The sequence below is a fragment of the Pangasianodon hypophthalmus genome, chromosome 7 (assembly GCF_027358585.1).
Source record: "Pangasianodon hypophthalmus isolate fPanHyp1 chromosome 7, fPanHyp1.pri, whole genome shotgun sequence".
Classification (NCBI taxonomy): Eukaryota; Metazoa; Chordata; class Actinopteri; order Siluriformes; family Pangasiidae; genus Pangasianodon; species Pangasianodon hypophthalmus.
Genome location: NC_069716.1, coordinates 15,853,005 through 15,876,861, shown reverse-complemented (window position 1 = coordinate 15,876,861; position 23,857 = coordinate 15,853,005). Strand labels below are relative to the sequence as shown.

The 23,857-nt window shown below is 37.9% G+C and overlaps 1 protein-coding gene across 6 annotated transcripts in view; it reads right to left on the bottom strand.

The window, feature by feature from the left end:
• LOC113528964 (discs, large homolog 3 (Drosophila)) overlaps positions 1 to 23,172 on the bottom strand; it is a 69,902-nt gene extending 46,730 nt beyond the window's left edge. For 3 of the 6 annotated variants that reach the window (XM_026917845.3, XM_026917846.3, XM_026917849.3), the window contains exon 1: positions 22,503 to 23,169. In XM_026917845.3, the coding sequence (XP_026773646.1) occupies positions 22,503 to 22,862 (360 nt within the window). In that variant the 5' untranslated portion in view covers positions 22,863 to 23,169. Of the gene's footprint in view, positions 1 to 22,502 lie in introns of all 6 variants that reach the window. The other 3 variants (XM_026917850.3, XM_026917851.3, XM_026917853.3) reach the window with 3 other exon arrangements.
• Positions 23,173 to 23,857: the final 685 nt, after the last annotated feature.

The following is a 23,857-nucleotide window of genomic DNA, read 5'->3' as shown; positions in this document are numbered from 1 at the left end:
GACAATCACTTGTACAGGACTTTTACATCACCCTGATTATAGAGAGAGGAATCGATTTAGTTTGCATGCTTCTCAAGCTTCAGCCCAGGTCAGCAATAGAGAAACCTGGCTAAGGTTGTGTGAGGTGTTCTCATGCTCAGTCGGAGATAGACAGATAGACAGATAGATAGATAGATACATATACAGATAGAGACAGAGAGAGAGAGAGAGAGAGAGAGGGAGGGAGGGAGAGAGAGAGAGACTGTCTTTACTGAGATTTCATATAAGCCGCACTGCAATCCAATCAATAGAGACCCAATTACAATGCACCCAACATCCCATTCATGCTGAGGCATGGTTGCTGAGAAGGAGAGAGAGAGAGAGAGAGAGAGATGAAGGCTAAATGAAGAAGGTTAATAAAATGGTTTTTCCTCCAAGGACAAGTCACCTCTCATATACGAGAATGTAGAATTCATAGGCTTTAAACTACATAATGCCATAATTGTGCTATCACTCCCACAAACAACCTCAGCAATTCCAGAAATGAAGACTTAATTCACGAACCATGACATGTATTCATGCTATGCTTTTTAAAGTAACCACTTTCAACCAAAGGTAATTTTTAAAAAATTACCATTTTTGGTGATTGGGATGATGTCATGAGCAGCATTTTCCCTTCATTATGTAATGTTAATGAAGTGTACCCTGTGAACAGCTCTACATAAGATTCTGAGAGGTCACTGGTTTGACCTTGAGCTCAACACTCAAAGAAACCATGAAATAATGACAACAGACATTACAGCCACAGCAAAGCACAATTTGTGGATTTCGATTGAGATTTTATGGTCATAGTCAGGCTGAAAAATATGTGTATTTGAAGAAGGTGATGTTCTTCTGTAGAAACAGTGAGTTTCTGATCTCATGCAGTGTTTGTCACAAGCAGGCTGGCTGAGGCTGATATGAAGCACGTCGACACTGTCTGAGTTAATAATCTACCCCACCATGTCTGATCACACTGCTTCCATGCTATTTTAACCACTGCAGCAGCACTGTAATCATCTCCATCTTTACAATGAGGATGCATCCTCTATTTATACCGAAATAAAACATCATGCTGCTTTCCTTGTCTGTGCCATCACACGAAGCAGAACCTGAACCAGACGTTCAACGACATACAGTGACATATGATAAATTACTGTGGATTGGATCTGTTTTCTTTCTTACTTTTCTTTTATTTGTGAATTTTTGAGTACATTGTTCTCACAGACACTGAACATGGAAGAGCCAAAAATTGGACAATATATTAATGCCGATCAGTTTGGCTGTAATGATAAGGATTTGAGACCATTGCATGTTGCTTCTCATTTGGCTGGTATCCTTGGTTGCTAGGATAAGAGCAGTGTTTGCTGTACTGGGCTGGTTCTGTTAATAAATGGATATAACTAAGAATAAAGGATTTAAATTTTTTTCCTACTGGTGGCAAAACCACATCAGGGCAAGCAAAAACACTGACAGTGAGTTATACTATATAATACAAATACAGGGCTGCACCCTGATCAGGAAAAAGTGGTTACAGAAGTAGCTGGACTAAAAAAACAAACTGACTACTAAGAGAACGTTTAAGTTATCAATATTTTCTTATCCTTATTTAATTTTACTAAAATGCACCTTGGCTTAGCTATCTGTTCTGTTATGACGAACAGCTCCAAATGAGCTTCTTTTCTACAGTGATTCTTTTCTACTGGTCTTTTTATGAGAAATGTGTAATCAGTATAGATGTATATTGTTTTGGAATCACCCCCATATTGTGGTCCTGACAAATATTATTCCTGAATTAGTCAAATGTTTGCTGACGATCAAACACAGACTGAACTCAAAGGCTCAAACTTTACGCCCCTTTCAAAGGCCTTACTGAAAAATGGATCTGACCCCCTGAAGGCAGTGTGGGGAGTGACAGAACGACATTTGGCAGGCGAGCACACAGAAGCAGCTTGCAGGTCATCAAAACACAGAGGGCTTCTATGGGATCTGCTATTAAAACAAACAAGCACAGATGATAGGGGCAAGTCTTGCTCTTAGCATGGAAGAAAGGCCCAATCCTCTATTCCATCCTTCCTGACATGCCCGAGGGACTAGCTCTCCATCCTTCCACTCCAACAAACCCACACAGCTCCATTCACTCAGTGTGCTTGTGTTGAGTTTGGCTGACAAATTTGTGTAGGTGTGGAAAGTGATGAAGATTTACAGTAAGTAGGACAACCACAACAAAAAAAAAGTGCAGAAAGCAAGAGCTGTGCCACTACTTTTCTCTAAATAATTTTGAATATATAGTTCTTTTCCATATGTTCGTATATCAACTGCCAAAAGGTCATAAAAGGTTTTTGTTTTAAATATCTGTGTCAGATCAGATTTTGCCAAAACAATCTGCCTCCCATAGAGGGGCCAGATTTGCAGTCCCTTTTGCACACCTTTGGATGGAAAGAAGAGCCTCGGAGCACAAGCCTACAGCATGTATATCCACTGAGATCAGAGTGTGCGTTGCTGAGACACACACAAGTATCACACCCACCAATCTGAGATCACACACATTGACAATTTTCACACAATCACCGTCAGAGAATAAGAGCTGTGATAATTCAATGTACCAAGAACAAAGAAAATCATTTAATTCATAGTGAGTGGTATTTCTTTTTGGAAACCAGCTGGCTATGAAATAAGTGGCTTACATAACACCATGCAGAACTTTAGGTACCATCTTGATTTAATTTTAAATGTATCACTTGGAATAAAAGAAAAAGTAAATATATAAATACAGACAAACCTATTTCCATGTTTATACTACACTCACCATCCACTTTAACAGGAACACATATACACCTTCTTATGTTCCTATTAAATTGGGCAGTGAGTGTATATTCCACATTAAAAAAAAAACTAATGAAAAAGGTTTGACTTAAGGTCTGATTTGTTTTTACTAAAAAACAAGCCTATTATACTTTCTCTTACATTGTGATGTCATGAAGTACCAGTTAATCCTTAGCTGTGTATGGATTTGATGAACATGTCAGTATGATCTGTAGGTGCATTAGTATGTACACTGTTTAGAAAATGCTGGTCTTGCTCAGCCAAAACAAAGTGTCAACAAGTAGGATTTTGGGACACTAGCAGTATTTATCAATGCCAAATGAATCGGTAATTCTGATTTGCTATTTTAAAGCTGCTGTATGCAAGATTTGGGAATTTTGCCTTCCCTGGTAGAAAAATGCAATTACAAGCTATCTGCAGAAGAAACTTTTGTTGTTCTCCATTTAGAGGGAATTTCGGTGCTGGGTCCCAAACCACATAATTCGCACTAAGTAGTATGCCTAAATACTACTAAAACCAAAAGTGTACTGACAAATTGTTTAGCATGCTAGCACGCAATTTGATACATAGACCCAAGTATTCTCACTTACCATTGCTTACTCAGCATTAAAGAAGTGTTATGAGAAAAAAAACTTTATTGTGCACATCAACATGACTGTCACAGTTACAGGTACAAATGAAAGAGAAAAATTTCTCATTTGGTCTAATGTAATCTCACAATCTCACTATGTATGCTCACATCTATCCGCATTGTAGAGGTTTTGCTAGAAGGCTAAAATACAGTGTAGAGAACAAAAGGATCACATCTGGTCACTTCCAATGTCGGTATTTTATTACCAGATACATTTACATGTACAGCAACTTAATCTGTGTTCTCTGTGTACTTTGTTATATAATCTGTGTATACTGATCTCCAGTCTGTCAAAAATGAATAGTGTTAGCACACTAGCTAAAATACAGAGCAATAAATATAAGCAGGTGCCTCAAATGACTCACCTGATACAACAGAGATTAAAATATATACTTATAGACAATCTCACCACAAGTCAATACTCTTGTTAATCACTAACCAGCTATCATCAGTCCTCTAGAGCTACATCAGTTACATACAATGTTAGTGATGCAAAGCACCATAGTACACCTGACCCATACTTGAGTGACAATATTCCATTACATACATTTACAGAATGTCTCATTTTTGTAAATTATTATTTATGTATTCTTCTAAAAGTATTTCAATATTTAAAGTGATCTGATTCAAATTACTTTGCAAAGTTTTAATATTTGTTATTATACCACAGCGTGGCTGAATTCTCGAATCTGATTGGTCAGAAGGTGTGCAATTTGTATAACCGCACAGCTGGGACAGTAGTTCCAGCTGTAACGTCAACAACAGGTTTAGATTAATGCGCTCATTCAATGTTATTGTTGCTATAGTAACAGCTCATACACAGGGATGACGCTGTATGGTTGATGCTCCACATAATCTAAGACTAATAATAAACAGATTTAAAAACATGTTGTTTAACAAAGAAAAATGTATAATCGTTCCTGTGGTGACTTTTTTGTTAAGAGACATTTATTTAACATTTATGGAAGGAGTCAGAGCTTTCTAACAGTCACCATGGTTATGCATGCAAAGTTGCCCAGTCTTTTTTCCCAGTCAAAGTCTTCAGGACAGAGGAGTTTACATTTTCCAGGTTCTTGGTAAAATGACACTCTGTTTTTTTTTTTTGTTTTTTTTTTGAGAGAGAGAGAGAGAGAGAGAGAGAGAGAGAGAGAAAGAGGGAATGAGATGCTGTCATAACAGGAACTAACTTTTCTTGTGGATGTTCCACAATATTAAATCTCAACTAGAAACCAAGGTGAAACTGTGCACCACTGCAGTATACAGTATACAAACATAAATAGATTACAGGCATACACTGTACACAATATAGCATGAATATTGTATTTTGAGTGAGTGAGTGAGTGAATGAGTGAATAAATGAATAAGTCAATGAGTGAGTGAAATGAATAAGTCAATGAGTGAGTGAATGAGTGATTGAGTGAGTTACAAACTAGTTTCATGAAGTGGTTCGTATATCTAAGATGTCTATCACTCCAATCAATCCAATCCTGGATTCTTTTTTTTCCCTCTTCCCTGTTTCCTTTGTTTATTCTTTCACATTCGTTCATTCTCTTCGTAATGGGCCACATTTATCAAGCTGGATACAAACATTTGTGTGTAAATTTTTAATACTTGCATTTACACACGGAATTGGCACATGGCATTCATGAAAATCCCATCAATTCGGAAAAATGTTCATATTCTACTCGTGCTCCTGAGTGTGTGTAACTTTACTCGTAAGAAGACTAACTAATGTAAACCTCAACTTCAAATCATATAACTTGCACAGATTACTGCACTTTTATATCTGGAATATATTGTCAAGTTTAAATAGCTTATTTTTTTATTACATTTACAGTATTTAGCAAACATCTACACACAACATTACTAAAAGATTAATTAATGAATATATTGGGGCGTGATGACATTTGACATTTCTGAGCTGGCATGTGATGTGTGCATACAAAATTCTGGCCAATTCAGACCTGACAAACCCTGACAAAGCACTGACTTCCTATTACAGGATTGTCAGATTGACTCACAACATCTCAGAGACATCATATTATACATCTTTTTTTGTTCTCTGACTCAATCATCATGGGTGTTTGTTTTTCATTTTCAACAAAAAAAAGCTTGCATGTTAGCTTTAATTACTCATCCTGACAGAGACATCTATGACTAGTCCTGCTTTAGACCCCATTTAGGGTATTACGTCTTGGTTTTTAATTTAATAAATCACCCAAGGTAATTACATAAATGACTTTTGCACAATCCATATTCCCTAAGGGCAGTTTGAGAGGGGAATATTTTAAATTGTGTTTGGAGCTGAGAAGTAATCACCTAGAAGTGAGTGAAAGTTTAGAAATGTTTAAAAAAACAATTACAACTAGGATTACAACTAGGTATAAGCATCACTACATACTGTATGGTACCTCAAAATGAATGAGCTCACTGTAGATTTTATCTCTTATATGAGCTGTAAGAAATTATTATATCTTTTAACTCCAGGCTGTTCCCAGCAAGTCAGCAAAACAGTAACAGAAAAATATGTGTATAATGAGTAAAATATGAGTAGCCTTTGGCTGCATCATTCTCTCTGGCCCAGGGCATCACCCAACCCACTGACAGCGTCCTCAACGGCATTTGGATTCAACTGATTACATAATTAGAATTTTAACGGCAAATATTAATCCACAAAGGTCCTATATTGGATTTTATAATCTGGGTTCAACAATCTGTTCATAGTGTGATGTGTTAGACGTATCACGTTATACTGACGCAAAAGACCAACCCAAGATATATTACTCAAACTGCCCGTAAAATGAGCTAACGTGATTATCCGTTGATAAACATCATTGCTTGTGTGTATAAATAGTCAATATTCCATATGCTATAAGCTTAGGTCCGTGCTTGTGTACACATCCAGAATGCAGTCTTGCAGTCTCTTCCTATTAGGCAGAGCGAGGCTAATATGGAGCTCAATTCAGACTGCACCATGGCAACAACAGCAGTGTCTGGCAAAGCTCCCCTCCTACCCAGCACCAAAGTGGATGCAGCATTAATGTGGGACTGTGTGTTTGTGTTTGTGATATGTGATGTAGGTTTGCATGATTAGGATACGTGATGTACTTCTCATAACACCCAGGACAAATAATTACACACTTGTAAAAAACAAAACAAAAAAAAGATTAAATAGGCAGCCACAAACCCTGTGTCCTTCATGCAGTAACAACATCTTAATGGTGTGTATGTTTTTTTTCCTGCTTTCCTGCAATGCCACAAAGTCACAAAGTCATCATGACTAATATCACCTAAACTACTTTTTTCTCCAAATGCAGGATATAACACAACAGAAAGGTCTACTGTGTGCTTTTTAACCATCTACATATTTCACTGGTACATTATGAGCTTCAAAATATTATATGCACTTTATACTGTATGCATGGACAAGAGACAAATTAAAGGAAAAGTTAAGTGTGTTAGTGTGTTAGTAAGGTTGGGCTACCACAAGCTGCCAGAACAGCTTCAATGTGCCTTGGCACAGATTCTGCAAGTGTCTAGAGGGAGGAACACTATTCTTCTAAAAGGTATTGCCTCAGCTGGCATCTGTGTTCAACTGGGTTAAGATCTGGTGATTTTGAATTATGATTTACACTATTTTCATATTCATCAAACCATTCAGTGAGCCTTCGTGCCCTGTGGATGGGGCATTGTCATCCTGTCATCCCATCGATGATTAAATGTTTCATCATAGAATAAAAGTGACCAGTCAGTATAATTTTGTATTGATTTGTTGTGTTCCTTCCCTTTAAGGGCACAAGTGGACCCAAACCATGCCAACAAAATGCCCCTACAGAGTAACACACCTACCAGTCAGCCTTTAATTTATCACCCATCTGTACATATTGATATGGGCATTTCAATTTAAACTCACCTTTTACAAACCCAAAATGAAGAGCAATAATTAAAGACTAATTTATGCCTGCCAATTACTAAACGATCAAGCCCTAAAGCTTATATGTAATTGAAGCAATATTTATAGTGTGGACTACCATACAGAGGATGGAATTCCAGCATAACATCGAGTTGCTGCCTACTTACCATGTAAAACTGAAAAACTTTGATAATGCAGCATGGTAATCTAGCATGTAATCTTTATAGTTTACATACGCATTCCTCTCATGGCAACTGCCAGCAGCTGAGACTCTGAAACGAGAGATGCACTGCTTAAATCTTATCTCTCTGAAGTTATGTGGTGAATAAACATGTCGAGCAGGGCTGCGGTGTGTATAGATTTAAACTGTACATTATATCGTCTGTTAAAATTCCACTGGAAAAAAAACATTTGCACTCAAATGCTGCATATACCAACACCAAGATCTCACTAAGAACTCACTACTGAATGTTCTTACTCAGAAACTGATCTGCAGCTCTGAATGTTCAGTGTTCATTGTTCAGTGTTTCATGTAGGGCTACATGACCATGGTTAAAATGATGATGATATTTGCTCAACATTTTCCCATTGGCTCCTGACTTTTCGGACACCCTGCACACTAAATAGCCCATAATATATAATACATGAGGGTAAAGTCTATAAAGTTTGCAAATTTATTTACAAATAAAAATAATGTAAATTTGTGATAGCATAAGTATTTATCCTCACTGACATAAAACCCATAAAAAGTAGTTCTGGTGCATCCAGCTGTCATCAGAAGTCACACAATTAGAATATAATAGCCTATATAGTAGGCTTATGAAATTGATGTTGCATATAGGTAAGTTATATATTTACAGAGGAATGAGTGTTTGCCTGTGTATGTGTTTGCATACACACACAAACACACATACACACACACTTATCGGCCAATTTATCAGGTAAACCTTCCTTATAAGTCACTTTATAGGTGTATAATTATGGTATGTAGCCTGTTGCTATGTACGGTTAAGGTTCTGGGTTTCTGATCAGAACGGGGGTTCAAGCCCCAGAACTGCCAAGCTGCCACTGCTGGGCCCTTGAGCAAGGCCCTTAATCCTCTCTGTTCCAGGGGTGCTGTATCACGGCTGAACCTGCACTCTGATCCCATGTTTCTAACAAGCTGGGATATGCAAAGAAAAGAATTTCACTGTGCTATAATGTATAGGTGAGAAATAAAAGCTCCTTATTATTATCCGATTGATCCTGATATGTAGATATATTTGCAAAGCGAAAAAAAAATGCACCTTGTAATCTTATTTCATGTACATGATTTTAGAACAAAAAAAAAAAAAAAAAAAAAAAAAAAAAATGGACTGCATCCAAACCATGGCTCAGGTGCTGTTTGTATAATATGATAGTGAGAAATGGCAATCTGTGCACCTGCATACGGGTAAAGTGAAAAGTCTACCTTCTGTGAATGGGTGGCTTTGAAATAAAGAGTATTCTAACCCCACAGTCTCTCTACCCCATGCTGCTTTGGAGTAGTATGAACAAAATGTATGTCTAAAAAGTCTAAAATTATGACGAGTTCAGCAAGCATAAGCACAGTTAAATGCACCCACAGACGCCCACAAAACAAAGAGGAGTTAAGCAATAAGGACGAAAGCTTTAAGGACGCTCTGTAGTGTTATTGATTGCAATGGATGCAGCTTCCATGAGCAAGTGTGGGAGATATGATACAGTTAGGAGCAGATGCACAGTTATTTCATATAAAGCCTGCCACAGTGTGGGGTATATAAACAGTATCCAAAAAGGGATGATGAAACCCCAGCACATTGCTGGTCTGAACCCGGTGCAATGTTTCGCTGTGATGATAACCTTTAAACTGGTCAGTGGAGGAGGGTGGATGCCATAGCACAAAAGCTGTAATTGTGCCAAAAGAAGGGCTTTTAGTGGCATGCATGCACACCTGTTTTTTCCTGTCATCATATTCAAAGCATCAAGAGCTGAATCATAACCAGCATGGTTGCACTTCCAGGTCTATCCACCAGAGGTCTCAGTTACCAGAGTTCTAACCTGTTGTCATGGTTACTAATTATTCTCATGTGGAGGGCAGTACTGTATTGCCTATATAAACGCTATTCACCTCATTGTTTGTTCCGAAGTCTTGCCAGTTACCTAATGAGTCTGAGTCTCTGTTCTCTTGTTTGTGCCTACTTTTGTTTGGACTGCCTGAGATCTATGTATGGAAATTTAAATGTTGATCTGATTTTGACTTGTTTATTGTTTATCAGGATCCACTGCCTTAGATTTTGTAGCTCTGTAAACTGTGTGACTTTTAATAAAACTCTGCACACAGATCATCAAAACAGTCTTCCTTGTTATGAGCAGAAATGAGGAAATAAAGTAAGGAAACAAACAAATAGTACTTCCTTTCTCTATACAAATAACACTGAGCAGAACATATGCCTGACATGGTCACAGTGGATCAGACCCTATCCCAGGAACACCGGGTGTGAGGCGAGGGCGCACCCTGGAAGCGATGCCAGTCCATGCACACGCTTTTTCACACCTAGGACAAGTTAGCTTAGCCAATCCACATATCGGCATGTTTTGGGATGTGGGAGGAAACTATAGACTCCAGAAGAAACCTGTAGTCTTATAACAGGTCCTCCAAAGCCTGGACCAGTTCTTTCAACATTTACAAAAACACTATATAAAATATACATACCACAGTGACTACTAGTTATAATATCTGATCTAAGAACCTAAACTAAGCCTTTAATTATGTGCTCAATATATATTTAGTTAACAACAGGCAGATTTGAATGTTATCTGGTCAGCTTTTTGATGATAGTAAAACAGAAGTAAGGCAGATGGTTTAGTGTCACTTAACACAGGGCAGAAACTATTTTTGTGTGTGTATGTTACAATAAAGACAAGATCATATCACCACTGGTGACCAAAGTCTCTCTACTTCTCAGGATCACTGCTTTCCACTCCCATCAAAGAAACAGTCTATTTTCCCTAGTTGTTTCCTCTTAAACAGACATTTTAGCCCTTCTCAAAGTGGATGAAAGCCAATTTCTTTAACTGTGGGAATAAATATTGTAGTGTGCACCTTGTCCCCCAGTTCCATAGTGCATTTGCTGTGATTTACTGTGCTGCTCTCCTCCTCCAGAGTTTTATGAGGTCCATGCATTATGCTTTAAGAAAAATTTCTAGAGAAAGGTTGTGTTCACTGCCTATATACTGTGTGTATTCTGTATATATGGAGCATCGATTGATCATGTGTGACATTCTATCAAAGCAGTTTACAGTTATGTAGGCTGACATAATTACTGCTAATTAGCCAGGAAATTAGCTGGATAGCTAACTTTATTCAGAATGATTATCTATACAGTTTTTTTTTTTTAACATTATTTCTTCTGACTAGAGCTGTATATAAGTAGAATGATTTTATGAAACATATACTATATTATTTTCTGCATTATTTCTATAATATTTCTATACAGACTGTAAGAGTTATGTAGTATTGGTATAGTAATATCATAAAATAGCATATATTTTTATTTATGAAGGACTTGCATATTAAGATATAGAAAGGTTAGACAGCCCTGCTGCCATACAACCAGAGTCTAAGCATGCAAAGGTTGCCTTAGCAACGCTGTCCTGGCTCAGTCAATCAAATGTCTGCCCTCTGCATTGCTCAATTAATTTTCATAATCTTGCCCTGAAGCCTCTTTGAAATTTGCGTGATGGGATCTCAGGCGCTCCTGTTTATGAAAATCTTTGACAATATGGTAGAATCTGATTAGTCTATTGTGTCTTACTTCTAAGTAGTAATTAAATAAACTACAATTCAGCATGATTTTTAAAATGTGTTCTTATAAAGGAGTTTACAAGAAACTGAGAAAAGTTGCTATCCAGACAAAATTTTATGGTGCACTAATTAAGGTTATGGAACTTCAGTGAAAGATCTTAAAAGTTTGATCAGATTTCAGAGGCCTTTAGGATTTGACTGATCTTATATGTATGTCTTACTGCAGACAAGAAGATAGTTAGCTTAATGCAGAATAGCTAGTAACTATAAAGAGACTTGTATGCCTGGTATGACAATAAATGTCAAGTACAGTACAAGTACTGTGAAATTGTCTTCTTCACAAATTAAGAGCCTCACTCAAGGACCCAACAGTGATACTTAGCAGGGAGCCCATGGTCTTCTGATTTCTATAAATTGAGAAAAACACTGTATAATTATGTGGCTACAAAGTCTATTTTCATATGTGCATACCTTCATATGTTATTACAATAATGATTCATTTAATGACACATGAAACAACTTCAGATTATTAACCTCTTAACACTGTCTCAAATCACATACTTTTGTAATGCATTATGTACTTTACTGTAAGTAATGTGTTCACACTTCATTGCTGCTTCAATTCAACGAGATGTAGTGTAATGTTAAAACCCGAAGTGTTTTATATTTATATGAATATTTTTTTTGCACTTTTTTGCACAGTGGTTGGAGCCTGAATTATGCAGCAAAAGTGGAGGAGCCATCAGACGCCACTGCAGTTTAAAAATTTGCAAAATGGCTGGCCCACCTAACATAAATGCTGCTATATTACTTAAATGTTAGTTGTGAAACTGGACATATTTGTGAACAAATGCATGTATTTCCCACTATTCCACCAAATCCCACCTCCTGCTCTCCGACTGCTTAGTAGTTCTTACTCACATGCAGGATGCCAAGCGGACCTTTGAAAAATAGTGCTGACACATAGTGCTTCCCCCGAAAATAGTGACATATAGTGCTTTCCCCACCTATATTCCAACAAATCCCTTCCACAGAAATTTTGACTCTATTTCTTACAAACTAGCTTTTCAGTTGACTTATTGGCAGACTGCAAACTACAAACCAGTCAGGAATAGGAGGCAGGAATACTCAGAGCACTCGACATATGGGTTGGGGGAAAAATAATGCAGTACCAGAGCTTCTTGCAACTCTTCTTCACTTATTTATCAATTGCCTGCAAATATTATGCAGTCCCCTCTGAAAGTATTGGAACGACAAGGCCAATTCTTTTGTTTTTGCTATACACTGAAGACATTTGGGTTTGGGATCAAAAGATGAATATGAGATGATAGATCAGAATTTCAGCTTTCATTTCCTGATATATACATCTAGATGTGTTAAACAACTTAGAACACCTTTTGTTTGAACCTACCCATTTTTCAAGTGATCAAAAATACTGGAACATGTGACTGACAGATGTTTCTTGTTGCCTAGGTGTGCCCTGTTAGTCTGACTGTTTAAACAATTAATAACTCTGAATGTCTACAATTGGTTTGAGGCTTGGGTTTCGCCTGTGAAGACTGCATTTGTTGTTAAAACGGATAAAGCAACATGAAGACCAGAGAGCTGTCTATGCGAGAAAGGCAAGCCATTTTGAATCTGAGAAAAGAGGGAAAATTGATCATAACCATTGCATAAGCATTGGGCATAGCCAATACAACAGATTGGAATATCTTCAAAAAGAAAGAAACCACTGGTGCACTAAGAACCAGACATCATACAGGTCGGCCAAGGAAAACAGCAGCGGTTCATGACAGCAACATTGTAAGAGATGTGAAGAAAAAAACAAAAACAACAGTCAGCGACATCACCAACAACCTCCACAGGGCAATAGTGAAGGTATCACACTCCACCATTTGAAGAAGACTTCGAGAGCAGAAATACAGCGGCCATATTACAAGATGCAAACCATTCATCAGCAGTAAGAATCAAATGGCCAGATTGGAATTCACAAAGAAATACAGAGATGAGGCATAAAAGTTCTGGAACCAAGATTAACCTCTACCAAAGTGATGGAAAGGCCAAAGTTTGGAAAAAAGAAAGGATCTGCTCATGATCCCAAGCCTACAAGCTCATTGGTCAAGCACGGTCGAGGTAGTTGGCACGGCTTTGGCTAGTAGTTTGGCTAGTAGTTTGGCTTTGGTAGTTTGCATGGCTGCTCCTCGAAAGGGCTCACTAATCTTTATTGCAAAATCATGATGGTAGCAGCAGAATAAATTCAGGAGTCTAGGCAAACATTCTGTCTGCAAATTTACAAAGAAATGCATCCAATCTAATTGGAAGGAACTTTATCATGCACAAGACAATATAACAAAGCCTTCATCAGGGGAAAAAAATGAAAGATTTAAGACTGGCCAAGTCAATTACCAGACCTTGACCCAATTGAGCATGCATTTCACCACCTGAAGAGGAGACTGAAGGGAGAAACCCCAAAAACAAAAAAACAATTAAATAAGCTGTGGTACAAACCTGATAAAGCCTTACAAAAGAAGAATGCAACAGTATGGTGATGTAAGTGGATTGCTAGCTTGATGCAGTTATTGCAAGCAAGGGATATGCAACCAGATATTAAGTGTTATTTACTTTAAGAACATCTGTTCCAGTATTTTTGCTCACCGAAAGAAATTGGGTGGTCTGTCAACAAATGTGATATGTTCTAAGTTGTTTAACACATCTAGATGTAAATCAAGAAATGAAAGCTCAATTTATGATCTATTGTCTCATATTCATCTTTTGACCTCAAACCCAAATATTCTTCAGTGTATAGCAAAAACAAAAGAATTGGCCTTACTGTTCCAATACTTTCAGAGGGGACTGTAAGTATATGACACTTTTTGTATGGAGGTCCCGAGGTACTCCCAAGCATGTGTATTTTAACAATGGGGGAGTCATTTAGTCAGGCAATTGGTGAGCGAACATTACTCTGCTAGGCCAGTTCTCTCAGCAGTTCAACAAAAAAGGCAATAGAATTATTACTTATTAACCCCAGTAAATGTTGTGGTACTTATCAGCCTTGTAATTGTTAGTGGTGATAACAATATGACCAGTGAGCTCTTCCAGTCCCCCTAATTTCCCTTACTAGTGCAATACTCTCCAAAAAGCAATGTGGAGCCATACAACAGAAACTGGTACCACAAGGATAATGTCTATTTCCAGAGGGTAAAAAGCACACTATTCTGATTCAGATGACAAAACACAGCAGAAAAAAATCTACAAGTTCATATATGCTCATATACGCTACATAGATACGTAGCTATTGTGTCACTGATAAGTTCATTATACATACCAAAGCCACTACACTAAAATATAATGCTGAAATAATCAAGTCACTAAAGCAGCACTAAAATTCTGATCTCCCTCGTGTCACCATGGCAACGTCGGCTTGGTGCCTGTAAGGTTCTGGGCAGGAATGAGGCAAAACACATTTCTGAAGGAATGAGAAAAAACGACAATGATACTGGTGGCTCAGTTATGTGTGGGGGAAGGGAGAACATTTATATGCATCTACAAACAGTGCTTAATTTGTAAAACACATGGTACCGGAAAACCAAAGGAGAGGTGATCCAGCAAGTGGACACAGAAGGAAAAGGTCCTAGAATATATAGACACAACAGTGCTCTGAACATTTCCCAAAATACACTAGTGTCAAATGCCATCATATGGCTAAAAGCATAGGTGTTTGCAACCATAACATTTCAGTGGCGCTGTTGGAGGACTGAAGAAGTCAAATGCACATTTCCTATATGCGCAACCACACAACGGACATTTTATCCATAGCAGTGGCTCTTACAAAAGTACATCATGCCCTTTATACAACATAATATAAATATAACAACATAACTACCAATATCAATGAAAAAAGGACTTTCTTTGCCTGCCTAATTATCCCACAACGCAGTCATGCACTTTACAGTTTCCTCCCGATGCCATGATTTGCTCTGCTTATCTTTGACGTTTGGTGTCCTTTAGAAACCCAAAAATGCACAGATAGCACAGGGTTGAATTTGGTGAGAGATGGGCTCACAAGTTTAAGAAACAGAAATGACTCTGTGATTTTTTTAGCATCTTGTTCCTGACCCTCACTTTTTCTTACTCCTTTCAGAAATGACAAAGCCAGTTGTTAAAATGATTATTATTACTTTATTTTATTGTATTTTTATTAAAAGAAAAAAAAATCTGCAGATGTGCTGCATCCATGTAAATAAGTTCTGCAATGCAGGCACTTCAAATCTGAGAGCATATTTTAACTATGGGCACAAATTAAATACCCTTGATCTGTCTGATTCCTCACATGATTTGTCTGATTATCTTGTCTGATTCCTCACATGCCCATGCTCTCAATGATGATATATGATATATTATCCACCAAAAATCATATGCAAAGCATGGAGCACAATGTCTGTGTATTTGAGATATACTACAATTAACAGTAAAGACTTTTATTTAGTGGTCATATTGATATTGTAAATGCTTCTTGAAAAAATAAAGAGTAGAAAACATAAAAATGTATGACAGGCATCCTACCACTTTTATCAGAATTAAACCTGTTTGTGATTACTATGTAAGGTGCCACCTACTGAGTAGCATTTTCACAAGTAATCACACAAATAGCATAAAGTACATACAAATGAACCTTATGAGATTTTTCAGTGGCATTTTTTAATAATCTACATTGGTCAAAATGGTAAGTGAGATAATAAAAATAATATCCTCTAAGTGCTATAATAAATAGAGGGATAGTATCACATTTCCTGTATAGTTTTTAATTGCAGCTCCTTCCATCCATTGAAACAGAAAAGCCACTAGTGTTGAATTAATATAAAATATTAAATAATCTGAGTGTTCATTCAACACTGTGTACAGTCAATTTTAATCCTAACTGATATAATAAACTCTGGCTTGAAGTTAGAAATTGCCCATGCCAAAGCAGTCAAAGCTGAAGGTATCTGAATAATAAGTCCCTCCTAAAGACTTTTCATAAGACCTACTATCAGAGTAACATCACTTATTTCGAGGACAAATAGGTAAAATAAGGATACATCAGACTAAATGCATACAGAAATCCTGTAAGAACACTGTATATTAGAATATTAATCAAACAAAGTAACCACATTTTCAACTATAGGCCAGCCCAAATAAAGACAAATGTGTGTTTATGCATTATACCAAATATTCTCACTGTAAAGCACATTATCTGTGATAATGGCAAATTAACATTTAAACTAAACATTGTTTGTGAGCCATAAAGCAGAGAAGCACAAGGAGACAAATTGGGGCCCTCTATAAAAGGGAAAAAACATGGTTCTAGGTGCTTGAAATTAGTATTTAATACTTTGCCTCACTTGGCCAAGGCACAGGTATTGTACCGTCTCCTGTAATGCTGGATGAAGCAGGAGAATTGATGATGGGATTGTTAAATCCTCTGATGAGTGCTAAATTTATTTCACTGTTTTTTTTTCCTTCTAACATCATCTATTACTTCTATTGCTTTGTTGCAAATCCATCTCTCTTGTGGAAACTGATTATTGAACCCAGTACCAATAACTGTTCTGATAATATTTAGCAAAATACCCATGTTTCCAAATAGATTCTTGAAGACATCTTGCATGGTCTTTGCATCTTATGCATTTTGCAGAATGTGTCCCCAAGACACAATAAACATTGTTAATTCCTTAACTTTTACCCTTTTGCCTCTTGAAAGGCCTGTTTCAATTAGTTTTTCAGTTGTCCTTCTGGGGACTATATGCACTTTTCACAAGAAACATACATACGTAAGTTTATGCATTGGAAAAATCTGTCAGCTGACATACACTCTTAGAAAAGGGGTCCTTCAAGGGTTTTTCAATCAGTTCTTTGTATATTTAAGGATCTTTGTTTCCTAAAAGGAGTTCTAGTTTGGAACCCTTTCTGAAACCCTATAACAGCACTGAAAAATCCTTGAAGGACCTTGTTGACGTATGTAAGTATGTTTCTCGTGACAAGTACATATAGTCTATAAACTTACGGTACGTTTCTCATGCAAAACCTCAAGCAAGGGTTAAAAGCTTTTTAGCTAGAATGTAGACGTGTTGTAGACTTACACTGGCCTTTTCTAATTACATCATGAATACATGGCACACATTGTTGCAACACAATGTGTCCTACCACTAACTGTCCACTAACTGTCTTGAACTGCCTTATCACTGTATTAACTACACATTACACACCTACATTTTTATAATAGGTTATTTGAGCAGCACAGCTGAAACCTTACCCCAGAATGTGCACGCAGGCTAATTCTACCTGACACTTTCTTGCTAACCACCTGAATGAGCAACATGAATTTTAAGCCTTGTTGCATAGACAAACATCACATGTAACACTACCACAAAATTAATGAAATATGAATTCACCACCACACCAAATTTGCCAAACTTGGAATCATGCCAACTGTAGTTCTTTTCCTGCAACTGATTATTCCAGAGTAGCTACATAAACATAACTGCAACAGCCCTACTTGGCTCACAATAGTCCCTGTTTCAGACAGGAGGTGTAGCAGGCGCAACATTATGGTGTGCATCATTCAGAACTGTGTTTGTCATGGGTTAGTAAATTTAGCACAAATCCCATCTCCACAGACTCTGATAACCTGCAGGTTTGAAAAATCATAAAACATCATATACACTCACCCAGCACTTTATTAGTACAATTATTCATTCATGCAATTATCTAATCAGCCAATTGTGTGGCAGCAGTGCAGTGCATAAAATCATGCAGATACTGGCCAGTAGCTTCACGTAATGTTCTCATCAACCATCAGAAGGGGGAAAAAACTTCCAGTGAATGGCAGTTTTGCAGACAGAAACACCTTGTTGACGAGAGAGGACAAAGGAGAATGGCCAGACTGGTTCAAGCTGAGAGAAAGGGTACAGTAACTCAGATAACCACTCTGTACAATTGTGGTGAGCAGAAAAGCATCTCAGAATGTACAACACATCAAACCTTGAGGCGGATGAGCTACAACAGCAGAAAACCATGTCGGGTTCCACTTCTGTCAGCCAAGAACAGCTCACCAACAATGGACTTTTTGCTGAGTCACACAGATGATAGGGTGAGAATTTGGCACCAACAGCATGAATCCACGGACTTAAACCTGGCTTGTGACAGCAGTCCAGGCTGGTGGAGGTGTTGTAATGGTGTGGGGAATGTTTTCTTGGCACACTTTGGGCCCATCAATGCCAATCAATCATCACTGCCTTTTTGAGTACTGTTGTTGACGATGTGCATCCCTTCATGGTCACAATTTACCATCTTCTAGTGGATATTTCCAGCATGATAATGCACCATGTCACAAAGCAAAAATCATCTCAACCTAGTTTCATTAACATGACAATGAGTTCAGTGTTCTTCAGTGGCCTTCCCAGTCACCAAATCTGCATCCAATAAAACATATTTGAGATGTGGTAGAACGGGAGATTCGCAGCATTAAAATGCTCTTGAAAGATCTGCAGGAATTGCGTGATGCAATCATGTCAACTTGGACCTGAATCTCAAAGCAATGTTTTCAACATCTTGTGGAATCTGTGCCATGAAGAATTGAGGCTGTTTTGAGAGCAAAGACAGGCCCTACCCAGTATTACTACAGTGTGCCTAATAAAGTGCTCAGTGATTGTATGTTACTGCATAATGATTATTTAGATTTTTTTTGAAAACAGAATATACAAGGTTGAATCAAATGAAAAGCTCTTTTTTTTTTATTTTGCATAGTTTATTGCAAATAGGTGTCACAAAAGTGTATCATCTTTCTACATAATCTCCATAATCTCCTACAAATGTTCTAGCTCTTAATGAGTGTCTAGATTCCTCTAGAAAAATTTAAATTCAATTCTAATTTATGTCTAATTTATTAATTTAATTAAGGGTTTCATTTGAAGAAATATTCACCTATAAATTATCACAGAATATTATTATTGAACAAATATTTTTGTTTAGATGCATTTTCAGTAGTAAATAGGTGATAGATATATAATGGGTATAATACGTGCATCTGCACAGCGCAGAAAAAAAAACAGACCCAAGCAGAAAAACACCATTCCCTCTACTTAAACACTGCATAACATCAGCTGGTGGAAAAACACATATTGATTATTATGGGTGCTGATTTGAAGAGCACAAAAGCAATGCAGAAGCTTTTCATACCCTGTGTAATATACAGATAGCCATACAATTTATAGTCAAAGGACACAGCCTTTCAATTATAATACTATATCATACTATCATAAAGGAATAGAATGGACAAAAATGGACAATTATATGAGTAATCATTATATTATAACTAGTTATTTGTATTAACATTTATCATCTAAAACGTCATTTTATGTCACATTTTAAAGAAATATGAATTTGTTACTGATGACTTTTTCCTTTGATCATTTTTAAATGTAATAACGGTGCTGCTAATTTGAAGCTTTCATTTGTATCTTTACTAATACTTCACAACTTGACTAAGCTTCTTGCAAATAAATTGTAGGTTGCAGAGTGTAGAAGCAAAAGACTGATTATGCATCTATACATTTATTCCTACATATTTTACCATTATCTGGCCATTATAAAAGCCTACCAGAGCAAACTATTTATCAGTGAAGCAAATAACCAGTCCTTTTTTCCACCTGGTGTCAAAACGCAAAACATGAGAACAGCAGTGGCTTGTGACAAGAGATTTTGGTGAGACAGGGCAACATTAAAAACCTCATATAAAATTAAATAAAAATAAAATACAAATACAGCATGTAGTCATCCAGCATAAAGTCTAGCAGCTCGTTTTGAGCAATTTTAGACATACTTTGTTCAACTGTGTTTGATATAGCAGGTCTGTTTCCGGTTTACAGCAAGGCACACACAGAAGAGTTATATCATTAACCAGGTTTGCCAGGTTTCTGCCAAATTTCCAGTCCATCTTCATCTCACAAAATACCTGTGACTACCCAAAAAAAATTCAGGCACTGGAAAAGAGAGATTATTGTGACACGGTGTATGCACTTACATTTTGTGGAACTTTATTAGATTTAATTCAGAATATTGATATTAATATTAACCCCATTAACTGTCCTGTCTTCAGTTCCTCCCTCTGAAAATGTTCTTAGAGTAAGCATGGGGCGGTGGGATCCTGCCCCACCTCTATTAGTACTTGCTGCAGTTCCCATTTTTGACCATTTTTGCAATAAGAAATAAGTTCCACGATTTCACATCATCTGAAAAGAACAGCAAATCCAAGAAACATCTGCTGATATCTGTCTAACAGACACATTTTTTTTAGTCACGCAAAAGAGGTAAGTAGTATTTCAACGTAATTTTAAAAATGTATGTGAGTTTATGAAGATTTCCATTTGTTGAATGGCTGATATATATGTATATATATATGTGAGGCTCTGCCCCACCTGCCCCTATGGACGAGCCTCCACTGCATGAGAGACTCTGTGTAGTTAAATGAATGTGCAGGGTGGGGAAGGGACTCCCACCCATGTGTTAATGTAGGAAAGAGATTGTAGGTATCTAGCTTGGTATAACACTGAAGCACTGAGGATAAAAAAAACAGGTACAAATTAACCATAATACATCTAAATTTACACAAGAAACATAAAGAAAAAGGCAAATATCATGCAGTGTAAGTGCAGCATTCACACTAATTTGAGCTAGTAGGCTGTAAACTGTTGCCCTAGAGAGGGTTGGACAGATGCTGGTTCATAGCTACATGGCTGCTCTCTACGCATCTCCTGCAACTGCCTGATCTTATATAACCCCCTCCCCCCCTGGTTGGCTGGCTGCTTTTATGAGCATATTCCTCTCTTTCTTAAAATTTCACCTTTATCACTGCCATTTTTCCATGGAATTTTTTGACTGGCTTTCTATATCTGTTATGTGTCTGGGATATAATGATATAATGAATGATTTTATCATGCTGTCCTTTTAGATAATAATTAATTAATTCACATTTACAATGGATGGCGATTGCAAGTAAAGCGGCCTTCAAAGCTAATTGAAGCATCCTCTGAAAACCTGACAGGCAAGATGACATCATGGTATCCAGCCAAATGATGTACAGTAGCCTGACCCAGGCGTTTTAATTCTCTCACTGTCTTGTATTTAACCACCATCCATTTTATCCACCAACTCATTAATCCCCGTAAATATACTTTTTAAAACTGCCCACAAAGCCACCGCATAACCAAAATTTAATCTGGTGAATGTTAAACATATAGGAGATATAAATAATTTAAAAAAATATTTGACAAATCAGTAGAGAACATACAGTGGTTAAAAAAAGGTGTACTACTTATAATTCTTTTCTGTAGCTCAGAAAATATATTTAAAAGATGTTCATCCAGACAGAGGTAGCAGACCAGCGGCAGCTGCTCACATTTTCTTCCCTGATCATGTTTTCTTCCCATTGCTTGATAGATTCTCTCACTTTCTCTGGTAGCCACAGATGCTTCACCCTCCATGTTACTGCTATCCTCCTGTTTTCTGCTCTCTCACCTTCTCTCAGTCACTCGGAACGTACACATTAAAACCGTCCCCAGCCTAACAGGCATGACATATAAGCATAGGTTTGTATGCACTGTACATACGTGCACACTGATGCTCACGAGTGGTTGTTTCTTTCATTTCATACATTGACAGTGACCCTTCCCCCACCCTGCTCTCCCTCTCACACACAAACACAAACACACACACACACACGCTTTATTTAATTACAGTCCGTGTTCTTCTTTTTTCTGATTTGCGCTCCCAGAATATAAGCAATAAAGGAAGATTCATATAGGCTTAGATACATTTATATAATAAGTAGAAATTTTCGTCTAACGCAAGATTATTGCATCTTGTGCAATAATCATCCTTTCATATCATCCTTAGTAAGCTAGACATCCATAAATATCAAGATATGAATAACACCCCAATCAGTGCTATTTAGAGACATTTTAAAGAAGCTACTCAGCATCCTGTCACTCCCCACCTCCATCTTCTCCACCAAAAAAAAAAAAAAACAGCCATGAAATTATCCACTCTGAATTATTCACTCACCAACCCAGAAAACATCTCTACTACAAAAACCACTTATTAACAGGGATTTGACATAGGCTTCATTTTGGCTGTGGTAAAACAGACTTCCAGCAGAAGGATGAGCTCCTCTAAATACGAGAGCCCCAACCTAGCAACCACATACACCACCTGCCTCCTTTCAACGCCCCCACTGGCACGGGCAGTCTATCAAGCACGACAAATGCATTTACCTGGTCATACCAGTCCCGATTGGTACAGGTGCATTCTGGCCACCATCCACCTTGCCCTCCCGAGTTGTTGCCATTTACCTTGGGGCCACCCTTGGATTGGCTCATGGGAGTGGGGCCTCCAGGGCCCCCGGCTGACATCTTTTTCCCTTTACTTCTGCCCAGTGTGCCCCCTCCGCCCATGCCTGCTCCTCCACCCGAGGTTTGGGGCGGTAAGGTCTGGCCACCTCCATAGCTGGCCGGATATCCATAGGGTTCCGGCTGCCAGTCTCCGTACGCTGGGGCGTCCATTCTGCGCAGGGCAGCCATGCGCGTCACCTCATAGCATTCTGGGCACTTGCAGCAGTGGTGGTGTTTGTGCATGCTGACTGGCTCACACGACGCGGTGCTCTCTCACTGTCTCTCACTGCTGCTGCTGCCTCCTCAGATCAAACACAGCACACAATGCTGCTCGGCTCAGAGAACAGCAGTGCTGGTGGAAAGGTACAGAAATCACAGGAATCTCACTGCCTTCTAAGCCCTGTTATCCTCCACTTTGTTCCTCCCAATCCAGAAAAGGAGGTGAGGAGGTATCAGCCAGGAAACAAGTAATACAAAAAGGACTATAGTCTTCCTCCCTTCAATGTAAAAAAATGTGGAAGGTAAAGCTGAAAATACTGTATATGATCTCTCAATCAGAGACCAGCCCCGATGACGGAACTTTCTTCTTGACTGTCTTGCTTCACAGTGATAAGTAAATAAATTCATAGATATATAAATTCATTTGTTTATATATGTATATATTTACACACACACAAGTACATATAAAAATATTAATATAAAGGGACAAGCACAAATTAACACAGTTATATACAGGTATATAATGTATATATACACATATATATATATATATATATATCTATATGCGTGTGTACAAATATATATAATAAACAATTTGTATATATCTATGGATGATATCCGTGATCAAATCTTCCTCTGTATTTTTCTTCTTTTTACCAGCAAGATTTCCTCTTTCTCTTCCTCCTGTGTTGGGAAGCGATATCTTTCCTCCTCTCTCTTTTCTCAGCCTGCAGAAAGGAGCTGAGCACTGAATTGCCTCTCAGTTCGCTTGCCCTAGATGAGGATTATACAGAGGGATGCAAGCAAGCAAGAGCGGGGGAAAGAGAGAGAGAGAGAGAGAGAGAAAGAGAGAGGAAGCAAGACAGAGAGGGGGAGAGGGAGATGCGTAGCAGCATCCCTCCAGCACCTCAGCTCTGAGAGACACAGCCAATCAACTTGCAGCACGGCCATCAGCAGCAGCACCACCAGGACTCGCTGTTTCAGTGGCTGCTCTTAAAGGGGCAGCGCTCCATAAACTG